The 12,250-nt window shown below is 41.5% G+C and overlaps 1 protein-coding gene across 1 annotated transcript in view; it reads right to left on the bottom strand.

Annotated features, from left to right (window-relative positions):
- Positions 1–10,256, bottom strand: part of SLF2 (SMC5-SMC6 complex localization factor 2) — a 28,928-nt gene extending 18,672 nt beyond the window's left edge. The window contains exons 1-5 of the mRNA XM_071748431.1: positions 10,007–10,256; positions 5,902–5,945; positions 4,761–5,461; positions 3,661–3,760; positions 1,695–2,842 (exon numbers count right to left, since the gene is read on the bottom strand). Of these exons, the coding sequence (XP_071604532.1) occupies positions 1,695–2,842; positions 3,661–3,760; positions 4,761–5,461; positions 5,902–5,945; positions 10,007–10,116 (2,103 nt within the window). The 5' untranslated portion in view covers positions 10,117–10,256. The remainder of the gene's footprint in view (positions 1–1,694; positions 2,843–3,660; positions 3,761–4,760; positions 5,462–5,901; positions 5,946–10,006) is intronic.
- Between the last annotated feature and the right edge of the window lie 1,994 nt (positions 10,257–12,250).

Below are 12,250 nucleotides of genomic sequence, written 5' to 3'. Positions count from 1 at the left end.
AAAACCATGGTAATGGAAACATCTAGAACAGTTCTTAACTGTTTAATCTCACTTGGCCATTAATTATGCAGAAACAGAACAAGTCCAATGTTGCAATCACATACATATTCCACAAATATTTGATCTAGCCTGCATCTGTTTATCAGTCTCAACCATTAATCATATTAATGATGTAGACATGTTGGTTAAGATGGTGAAACACATATGTAACATAACATGTCTGATCTATAACATTCTTCCATAATGCATTCTAAGGACACACAATTACGGCTGTTCAACATCTGCCTACAGAGATAGTAACTTAGACAACATATAAGCCATTCCAGAGATTAAAAAAACAGTAGAGGCATGAGAGCATTTATACACATATTCTGCTGATTGGTTTTTACTGTAAGCAGTGGGCTGATCCCAGCCAGCAGCTGAGCACCACACAGCTTGTTCATTTCCCTGCCCAGAAGCATAGGGGAATGAATAAGAAAAGCAGAAGCAAGAAAACTCATGGGTTGAGATAAAGACAGTTCAGTAAGTGAAGAGAGGATAAAGGGAAAAAGTGATGCAAAGGCAGTCACTCAGCACTTCCCACAAGCAGAAGGATGCTCAGATAGACTCTGACTCAGACCAACTCCCCCTGCTTGGTTCTGACTGCTGAGCATGACACTGTGTGGCATGGAGTATATCCCTTTGGGTCATATGGGGTTAGCTGTCCAGGCTCTGTCACCACTCAAGTTTTTGCCCACTCCAGCCTACTTGCTTCAGGAAGTGGGCAGAGAGGGAAGAGGAGAAAGCCTGGATGCTGTGCAAGTACAGCTTTGCAATAGCCATGAGTAAAAATAAAACACACAGTACCTTAACAGCCGTTAAGAATTTTAACTCGAACCCAGACAGATTCAGTACAAAATCCTTTTCTATAAATGCAGCCATTTCCAACCTGTTTTAACTTTGTCAGGAATGCCACATTAAGTCCTATGCAGGAGCTTCCTATGTAAAACATTATTTTACAATAAAAATTCAAAAATCGCTCTTTATTTGACAACCTGTTATTGAACAAATAAACTAACTTTTAAAAACACAGATCTATTCACCACCATAATGTCCTGTAAACTGAGATTTAAACATTTCATCTATCCCCTGTGAGCAGAAGTAATTTCATTTTTTTAAATCCTTTCTAAAATACTTCCAATTTCCATGAAATTCAACCTCAAAGAAAATATCACACTTACAGATCAAGAACTTTTACACAAATTTTAGACAACCACAGACCATGACAAGGATATACAAGTGCAATCTTTTAGTGTCTAGATCTATTTCTTCTAGTTAATTTCAACACAAAAATCTTACCTGATCAGGAAAATTAAAACATTAAGCTCCACATATCAACCTCCTGCCTTTTTCTTTAGGGGGAAAAAGCAAAAAAGAACTTCTAAAACCCACTGAAAGGCATACAGCTGATACAGTCTGGCTGCACAAATCATCTTTCAAACATTCCAAGGACAAGCACAGTAACAAGCAAACCCTTTCTCTGACTACACTGTACTGTACAGCATAGAACCCTTATACTGGGTAGCCAGTTTTTCAGAGAAATAACTGAAGTTTTCACACATTACAAATGCAAGAAAAAAAAAAAGACAAAAATACAACAACACAACAAAGCTAATGCAATGCTCTTTTTGTTTGTTTGCTTTCTAGCCACTTACATGAAGCTCCAGTAATGGAGTCATGGTGTCCTGAGAAAAACTGTCATGACAAGATTCTTTTGGAGTTCCCATCTCTGGTTCAGGTGTTGAATAGAGAATTTCTTGCAGTGGCTTGAATTCTACTTCGTCATCGTCATCATCATCATCTAGGCTACAATGCAAGCTCTCATCTTCACTATCAAGGCAGCTTTTTGATTTTCCATTCAACTTGGACTTGTCTGCACAGGTGCTTTCAACTTTTAGCTCTCCTGAGTGTTGTGAAGACATACGGCCACTGCCCATGCACCCTTCTTTAAAACCCAAAGAACGGGAAACAATTTTACCAGTATCTTTCCAGAGAAGCTTCCCAGAACCTTCTGCTGAACAAGAACCAGAAGGACTTTGTGCACTGTATTTTGAAAAACTGTTGCTGGATTGAACACTGCAAGCTTTACTGTGCATACATCTTTCTGATCTTTTCCCATCTTGCTCCTTCTTTGCATACAATACCTGAGATAAGCCAGCATTCTGGAGAGGAGATTCCACACCTTTTGAATGTGTTACATGGTGGAGAGAAGGCAACGCAGTACTTTTTTCCTGAGAAAAAGGAAGGGACTTTTCCAAGAAAAAGCATGAGTTTGCCACCTGCAATTGATTCTCTTTGGTATCCACAACAGAAAGGTGGTTATTTTTATCGGGACTGTGTGCAGCATGTGAAGATGACAAACCTACAGAGGAGGAATTATTTTTCTCAATTTCATCACTTGAGCTGAGGCATTCCTCTGGAAGAGTAGAATCATGTCTAGGTAGAGCAGTAGCCTCCATCAATTGCAGAACACCATCACAAGTAGACTTTAAAAGGATATTTTTTACAAAGTTATACCTCTTGTTTCTGCGTTTAGCACATGATCTGAACGCAGGGTCATCCAAGCTCGAAACATCGGATTTATTTGAACTGTCTGCATCCACACTCATGGCACCACATTTTCTTTTCCCAGGAAGGTCTATTTGTTTGGATCGCCCAGAAGACATTTTGGATCTAAGGCAGCGTGAAGGAACAGACTGGTTCTTCTGCATACCAGCAACCACCTCAGATGATGCTCTTATTGCATTTGGAGAAGATGCCTCATGTTTTGAAACCTGCTTTGGCTTTGGTCGAGATGGGTCATCTAGGAAATGTTTAAGAAAAGCATGAAGGACTGTTGCCACGTTTAAAAAAATAAACCCATAACATCTTACCATTAAAAAAACCCCTAACTTTCTTGCTAATTTTTGCATTAGGTTTCCTGTTCATTGTTTAACTCAGTTTTGCCTGAAGTTTTTATCAGAAACAACAATATTTGTATTCTGCTTAAACACAGTGGACCACAATTAAAACTTAGCTGATATTGTGCTGTTACAATAGTATTGTAACTTACATAGAAATTAACTTAAATCCTTTTGGTTTTAAATCCGCTCAGTAACCACTTCAGAACATTTTTCCTATACACTAGAATCCATCAGTCTTTGGAAGCAGACAACAGCACAGTTCAGATACATGACTGGAAGGAGGTCCTAAAGACTCAAGCTTGTATTCATCTGAGTTTTTATAAACTCAGTTCTGCCCACAATAGAACAAATTCATCTCATTAAATAGGACAAAAAACAACAAGAATATCAGCTAAACTTTAGTATTTGGTTCAGTAAGAATGCTCTTTTTGGATTAGGCTGGAAGTAAAAATTTCTTGGCTAACACAAATGTGGACTTTCAAAATGCAAGAGAAACCAGAAAATATAATCAGGGATTAAGGGCTTAAGACAAATGAATATAATGACTTCTAATTAACTTACTAACAATCTGAGTTTTTTTAATAAAATCCCAAATTACTTTTAAACCTCTTCAAGACTGCCATATATTAGAAATAACTTTGACTATACAGCAGTAATTTTTTTGACAAACAGAAAAATGTAGCTTTAATGGAAAAAAAAGAGATACTAAGTGAAGAACCTGATTGTTTAATTAATTCCATATTAGCAGAATTGCTTCTTCCTGAGGCCGTGTCCCTTGAAACAGAATGTGGTATTTTTCTCAAAGGACATCCATTTCCCTAAAAATAAAGATGGAGAAAAAGTTAATTGCATACTTTTTAATTTAGGATGTTGACATGTTACACCAAGTGCTGAATCCAGCACAAGACTAAGTTCCACACCCCTCAGATATATGGTAACATACTTAATTTCAAGACAAACTTAAAACACAGCTGCAAAGATCTCAACAAAAGGACTCTCCACAACCCAAATTTTTAGATTTTTTTTCTTCAGACTGGCCTCTAGTTCTAAACTGCTCCAGTTTTAGGGCCATTAGCCACTTGTGTCCCTGGACTGTATGGCAACATAGCCCAGCTGGCTTTCCTCAAACAAGTCATTAGGAACTTAAGTACCAACATGACAGAAAGCCTAGGCAAGAAAATACTGAGGGTGGTGTTGTAAGGAGAAAAGGAAACACAAGCTAAACAATCTTTATTGTTCCACTCATAGCACATTATGGAGGCACACATAATGATCTTCCTTGCAAGTAACCAGCAAATTTTACTTGTTATAAAAGTTGATATAATTCAACTACATACTTAATAGGATCACTCCCACCTCTGTCTATAAACTGTGGCTTAAGTCAGAAAATCTGAACTGCTATTAACAACTTCTTACTAGCAGAAATTTGCCAGGCTGTTCCCTACACTACACTGTAAGAAAATACAAGCTTATAAGACATTCAAGATAAAGACATTTTTTCCTACAAAATACAATTTAAAGTTACAAGTTCCATTGCACTTCCATATTTGCATCTAATCCAGAATATCTCCTCTGCTTTTAAAACCAGATTTTTTGTTTATTATAAAATAGTTAAGAACCTGCTAACTCAAGCATGACCTAATATTTACAGAGGAGTAGAAAATGAAGCAAAAGTAGCCAAAATCTTTTCTTACACCTGAAACAGACAGCGCCAAGAATCTCATATTACATTGAAACAAACAAACAAACAGACAAACAAACAAAAAACATGCACAATGGGTCACTGATTTCCACCTTTAACAGCTCTTCTAAACACACCTGATAAGATACACTTGTTCCTGAGAATGGCTTTACAGGATGTGACTGAGATTGTTTAATTCTATGTTTCTTCTGCTTCCTTTCCCTGCAGAGAGCTTCCAGTGACAACTGAAATTCAGAGTCAGTTGAAGCACAGGGCAGTTTCATAGGAAGACCTGGGTTTTGGCACGTAGAGGTGTTGTTTGCAGTGCCATTATTTCTTGTGCAGGCTTTCTGAGTATCAGCTTCTGATGATTTGTCAGAGTCTGAACTACTTTCGTCCAGATCCATACAGTCAGCTTTCTGTTCCAAACTATTTCCACAAGACAATGGTGTTCTTGTTACATCCACACACTTCCCATTTCTTCCCTGTTCTGACTTGGTACTTTTCTCGTTTTTGGCCGAGAAACAGCTGCGAGGGTCTGGGGTAATAAGTTTTTTAATCACAACTTTTGGGTGCAATGAACCCAGTGCCTTGCACACTCTGACATTCTCTAAAATGTGTACACTGTCCTTTTTCTCCTTAATTCCTCTTCGAAAGGCATTTACCACATAGCTTGTGATTGGTGTTCGGTCTGGCATCTTCTTTCTTCTGACCTTCTTTGGAGAAGATATTTTCTTTTCAAAACATTCACTGTGTAAAACTGACCGTCCAATTCCTGCATCTTTTACATTTCCTCTGTCTGGTGAGCACAACACAGTTCTGTCTTTATAGCTAAGATCTAAGAAAGAAAAGACAAATTATCCACAATCACCTTAATGGGGAAAAGAAATATCCTTGCACTGTATTGATATTTATGTCTCTCTCACATGCAGTAGGAAATTAATTTCTTTAATTACTTAGATTTGCTTGTCACACAAGCAGTATTTCATATCAAAGAATATAATTTATGTCATAAACAACTGAATCTAGCTTAAGCATGAGACAATAACTTGAATAACTACATCACTCTATAAAAAATTCATTTTAATAGAAAAATTACTTTTTTCAATTACATTATTGGAAAAAAATTTACATATGCACATTTTTACTTATTTGGTAAGCTGTATTTGTATTGCTGCTCCAGTTTGGAATAGAACTGGACTATGCTTCTGCATAGTTAAAACTTATATAATTAAAACTTATATAAATATCTTCCATTTAGAAAACCCACATACTTACCTTGGTTTAAAACTGGTTTGAAGAACTCTGTAATGGTCTGGTTTCTGAAGAAAAAACATAACTTTGTCTTTTTAAAAGAACAACAACTAAATGTCCATACAGTGAATCTTGATAAAACTAAAATGCTGCTGTTTATTTCTACATAATTTTTTAATGCCAGATGGTTTTATTTCAGATTGGCTTCATGAGCCAAGCAAAGTGAAGACTATATGTCAAGTTTCCCCACACAAAATGTTTCTTTTATCATCCTAGTAAGTCTTAACCATCCTTTCAGCTTAAACTAAGCTTTCTTAAATGGGACTTACCTCACTTGTATCTAATATTCTAGTTGAAACCTCACCGGTACCTTATGTGGTGATCTTAACAACCTCCCATCTCCACTGTCAACACTTTGAACTGTTAACTCCTACTGTAATTTTAAAATAATAATGGCAAGCAGCTGACCTTACTAACACCATTAGTGACCAAACCCTCTTCAGTGTATTACTAACTGCATTTAAGCCTTAGGTCAAAGTCTGTCTGCAAATTTCTGGCTATTTCAACTAGCCCTATAACTTTCTTGTTGTTGTCCAAAACTCTTTAAGCACCATTTGTTGCTTTTTTCACACATCTGGTCCCAGGCTGGCATGCAAATTCCTACCCACACTATTACCAGACTTATCAGCAAAAACTTGTCTCAGCACCATCACAAATAAATGCATGTGCAAGTGGCCTCTCTCCCAGCACGCATTACTGGCATCTTCTGGCTTTTAACGAAAACAGCAGTCTACAGCTGTATTATTTTTAAACATACACAACAATTAATGACTTTAAATAAATGTATTTTCTCTAGCAAGTGTACGTGGGACATGAGAACACCAAGGCATTCCTCTGTGAGTGAATGTCACTTTCAAAAACACACAAAATGATTGAACATTAAAACACATCAAGAACTATGAACTTGCAATCATCATTTCTCCCACATGGCAAGGAAGTTCACTGACAACTTCAAGGCTATACTTATGCCTGTTTTTGAAGTGTCTCCAAGTTCCAACAAAATACTGGTGTGAGAAAGTAAGAATAATGCAGATTTGTTTAATAAGGTCTTCCATCTTTTGCATTCTTTCTGTGGCTTCCAAAATAAATCTATACTGTTACTGTCTGCATAGCAGTAACTATAAAGGCACAACATACTCATTCCAGAATGAGCATTCAAGCATCCAGACACAACTGAGCTTTCACAGACCCAATAACCATTTTTGAAGCTCAGGCCAGAAGAACCCACTACTCATTTGTTTAAACTAAACTAAACTAAACTAATCCTTTCCATAAACTTATTACTTCAACTTTTGCATTTGCTAACTAACATGTTTTCTGCATTTTTAGCACCTACACAACTACAAAAAGTTGTTTATATTCACTGATGTGTCTACAACGGGGCAACTGGCAAGCATTGATGTTTGAGAATACTGCAACTCCATGAAGAGCCACCTGTAATCTGGTTATGTGAGTGCATAAAACTGTGTGTTTGCCTTACCAAACTACTTGTCAGTGACTTGCCTCCAACCTGTCCCAGCTTAATTTGACATGGCCAAAACACATCAGCTCTTCCCACCCACTGAAGCAGCAGAGTCACCAATTGTCAGTTCAACATAAGCATCCAAAGCCTAAGTTGCAGGTTAATTCAGTTACTGCTGTTGCTGACTGATCTGTCTTTCAGCCACAGACCAAGTCCCACTCTGGCACCCTGACCTCACCCTCCCACCAAGGTGCTCTCAGGCTTTAATTTTGCAGGGCACTCCCCATGTTTGTGACTCTTTTCTCAGCCGTAAACCCATTCTGTGCCCACAGCTTCCTGCCCTGCCTATCTTTCCAAACCCCTTCCATTTTCCTAACTAGGCAACTGTACTTTTTCCTTCCAGGTTAAAGCCCCACTTGCAATACCAATCACTGTCAACAATCCAAATCTCGTCTTCACTTACCTCACTGATTCCTCTCCACACTGGAATCTTTACAACAAACCAAAACTATGTCCTTTTATCTTATTCCCTCTTTCTGCATCCACTACTTTGGAGTGATTGCTAATCTCCCCCCTGCATCCAATATCTCAGGGTTCTTTCTCCTGTCTTGTATTCTAAATGAAAGAGCTTTGTAACAAAATTAATAGAATCATCCAGTTATTTGGGTTGAAAGCGGCCTGAAAGATCATCTAGTTCCAAACCCCTGCATTGACAAAGATACCTCCCACTAGACAAAGTTGCTTGTTCCGTAATTATACAAAGCCATGTACAACACAACAGAGAGAATGGAGGCACTGCTCCTAAAATTAAAAGGTTTGGGTTTTTTTCTCCTTGGAATGAAAGTTTAACCTTGAATGGAGAGCAATTTTTGTCGTAATACTATTTCTTTAAAAGCACTTATCCACTGATGTTTTCTACTTTGCATTCTACTGCTTTTGGAAGAACAAGTAATAGGAACTGTCCAACTAAACCAGAATAATAGTAAGCACTGTACTGTGTATCAGAAAAGGAAGTGTACTAGAAACTTCAAACAAAACCACGGGTGGAAAAAAAAGAAGGTATGTGATACAGTAAAAGGAGGAGCAGGTGAAAGTACTGAGCTTTCCAACATTCTTTTCACATGAAACTACAACAAGATATGTGCTTTTCTACTTCCACAGGACCATAGCTGCTTACAGACTACTCACAAGTGAATTTCCAGTGGTGTTTTAACAAGTAGTGAAATAACAAGCCCTAAAAGAATCAAGGGCAGACAGAGCAATGATAATTGCTAGGGTTTTTTTTCTTTTCTACATAACATGGAAGTCACAGTTGTTTAATGTACCTTTGTAAACAACTAGATAGCTCTGGTTAATGGTATTCAGCAAAATCTTCATTCAAAATTATTTGACCATTTTTTGCACAATCTCACCTGACACAGCAGCAAGCCCACTAAAAGCCCAGGTAAATCAGAAGCACAAACACATAATCTCACTTGACAACGAAAAAACATAGGCAGCTAGGAGGCATACCTTTCAAGTCTTTCATAATTAAGAGCACAACCTGCATGAAAGAGGGAAAGTTATGCTTTCACTTGTTTAAAAAGACAACCCCCGAGTATTTCTTAGTTAGTAATTAGTATTTACAGCCACACCAGTGGTTTCTCTGCCTGAACAAAAACTACTTTTGGAAGTCTGTGCTGGCAACACTGCAACAGTGCAGAGAAAGCACAGCCACACAACACTGGAATAAACTAGAAAACATACCCAATATTTGACAATAATCGGTCTTTTTGATAATCCTAACACAACCAAAACAGAGTAGTTCCACTTCCTGGGGAAAAAGAAAGAAGTGAAACTGAACTTTTACCTTCTCTCTTTCCTTCAAACATCAGGGCTATGAAAAAATATGCTAATTATGATTTGCCTCACAGTGCAAGAAACAAAACTAAACTTGTCGACCTGACAAGCCTCATCCAACCTTTAGCAGAATCTGGATTTCTGCTTGGTAGAAAGACTGTCACTGGAGACCTTGTTTTCCATCACCGTTAGCAGTGCAGTTCAGAGCTGTGAACGAAAGCCGTCCCCCCAGGGCCGAGCTGCTGAAGCTCACCGAGCTCCACAGGGAGGCGGTGGCAAACCTCGGGCAGGAAGCGGGAGGACAGGTGGGTACACGTGGGAGGACCGCGTATTTTGCGCGATGCGCTGAAGAAACTAGTCACCAGCTGCTTCAATTTATTTATACCCTGTCAGGCTCATGGCTATCAAGACACCTTTCACAACAAAGTACCAGCAACCCCTCCAGGGCTGCCGAGTACACTGAGGGGGCACCTGCCGACCCTGCGGGCTGGCACACCGCTCCGGTCCCTGACAGCCTCACACCACCATCCAAGCCTAGAGGGGCTGAAAGGCAGACACCAGGCACAGCACGGCCAGGCTCCCGCAGCCGCCAGCCCCGGGCAGCGAGACCCCAGCCCCCGGCCATGGCGCCAGCCGCTCCACCCGGGCAGTGCACATCGGAACCGCTCCTTCGCCCCGGGAGGAGCCCCGCTGGGTGGACCCGGTGTCTCGACGGCCGCGACCGCCTCCCACGCTGCCGTCCGCCCCTCACCCGTCTCCAGCCGGTACCTGAAGTCCTGGGACGCCTCTGTGACCGCGGCCGCCGGCGTAAAATGGCGCCGGGACCTGGTGACGGGTGGGCCCGGCGATGGCACGCCCACGCGGAGCGGCCGGGTCATGGCGCGGACTGCCTGGATCACCCTGCGCGGCGGAGGGAAACGGGCAGTCAGAATGCTTCCGGAACCATAGCAAAAGCCACCGGCTCGGGCGACCCTGCCCCCGGGGGTATGGGCGGGAGACTACGGGGACGGGTTTTCGTTGTTTTGTTTTTTGGGTGTTTTTTGTTTTGTTTTTTTCTAAAGGCTCGGCCTCTGATTGGCTGAGCTGGCGAAGGAGTCGTGCCTCCCATTGGTTCTTTGCCGGCGGGGGCGGGACGGGCAGACTGAGCGCGGCTGTGAATGGCTGCGGAGAGAGCGGGCGGTGGGCGCGTCCTTCCGCGGCCGAAGCAGGAAGGGCGGTTTGGCGCCTTGGTCTCCTGCCACTCAACGCCCCGCTCCCCCATTCCCGCTCTCTGATTGGTGCTCACAGCGCAGGCCCCACCCCCGCGCGCGGGCCAGGCACCGCCCCGCTCCTTCCACCCGTGCCTCGGTCCCGCAGGTCGTGGGCCCTTACGGAGGCTCCGCCACTCTCGGCTTTGTGGGAGGGCTGCGGCTGACCCTATCCCCACGGATAGGGATTGCGGGGATTGCTGGATTCACCTGCAAGCACAAGTGTCCCGTGAGACAGACGGTCAGGGACCAATGAGCTGCGTGTCTTACAGCTGTGGTAGGAACCCAGGCTGCAGGTTCCATCTCCTCAGCTGCCTCCAGGTCTTAGGAGGCTAAAAAGTTGGGAAGGGAGTAACTTTTCTGAAATTGCCCACTGAAATCATGACAAAGGGGAGATTCTTGAGGAATATCAAGTATTAAGCAGAGGCCTGACATAAGAGCCTTGAAGAGATCCATGACTCACAGGAACTAAGATATGAGGAATCCAGCTTGCATACCTTAATAACTATTAATCTCCTGAAGATTTGCATTCTTGAGAGATGACAAAGGAAACACTGTGCCTCAAGGGCATGAGGTCTGCAGAACTCAACAGAAACTAAAGAGGGCAGGGGGAGATGGAGACCACCGGCTCAGAAATGCCCTCTCCCCAGTTATGACCACTGCTCACTGGACATGTGCCTTGATTTAGAAGGATGCTGTGCATCTAAACAGGAGTGGTCAAGAAACCAGTGGGACTGGTAGTGATGTTATAACCAGTAAATAAGTGTAAATAAAGGTGTATCTTGATGCTTGCTAAACAGGATAAATACACCACAGCTTTTTGTATGGGGTGTTGTTAGCTTTGTGGATTTACCACCTAGCATGCTTTTCTGTGCAGAACTGAAATAAAGAAATACCTTGGCTCCATGTGTAGGTCAGATTACTGGAAGCCATTTAAACAGACCCAATTTTGGGACAACAAAACCAGCAGGCACACATGTGCCTTCCCCACTCACAGCCTGCTGGCAGCTTCACCCCTAGCCTTAAAATTCACCCTTTGTGTGATGGCTTTATGTTCCTCACTACACTTTGTCCCAAGGGCCCGAGCCAAAACCTGGACTAGATGACCCAAAGAGCCAGATTTGCAAGCTTAGAGAGTACTGTCATCAATAGCATTCTATGCAAATTTACATCACTAGTCTCTATAAAAATTAGCAGCATCAAAACATCTTCACAGTTGTAGCTCTAACAGTTAAAAGCAGATACAAGCTAATCCCTGTCCTTGGTCTGCAGAAATTGATAACGTGAACAGAGCTTTCTTCATCACAACAGTGCTCCTGAAGGATATCTGGGGCACTTCATGCTGTAATTGGCTTTGGTTTTGTTCATTCTACCACACTAAGAGTGGAGATGACCAAAGCCAATTTTCTAATGTTTTTCTTGTATCCATGAACACCATGAACTCAAGGAAAAAGGAAAGGAGGGAGCCATGTGATGTCTCCCTGCCTGAAGTATGCTGGCCTGAAGTACGACAGCAGAAGTAAGAGCATTGCAGAACTGAAAGCACAGGTCAAAATATGAAACTACTTTTTGAGCATCTGAAGTGCCCGAGTCTGTCATGTACTTCATCCCTCCCTCTCACCCTGCACTGTCCTTCAACCTGTTTTTCAAACGCTTTCATCCCTGTAATTTACGATGTCTTAGACCCAAAGAATAAAACATTTCCTGCCATTACACCATTTACCTTGCTTTAACTCACCCTACACACATTCTGTCTTCAGCTGCA

This window comes from Heliangelus exortis, chromosome 7 (assembly GCF_036169615.1).
Source record: "Heliangelus exortis chromosome 7, bHelExo1.hap1, whole genome shotgun sequence".
Classification (NCBI taxonomy): Eukaryota; Metazoa; Chordata; class Aves; order Apodiformes; family Trochilidae; genus Heliangelus; species Heliangelus exortis.
Note: the sequence above shows the minus strand (reverse complement) of the source record. Positions and strands in the feature narration are given on the sequence as shown.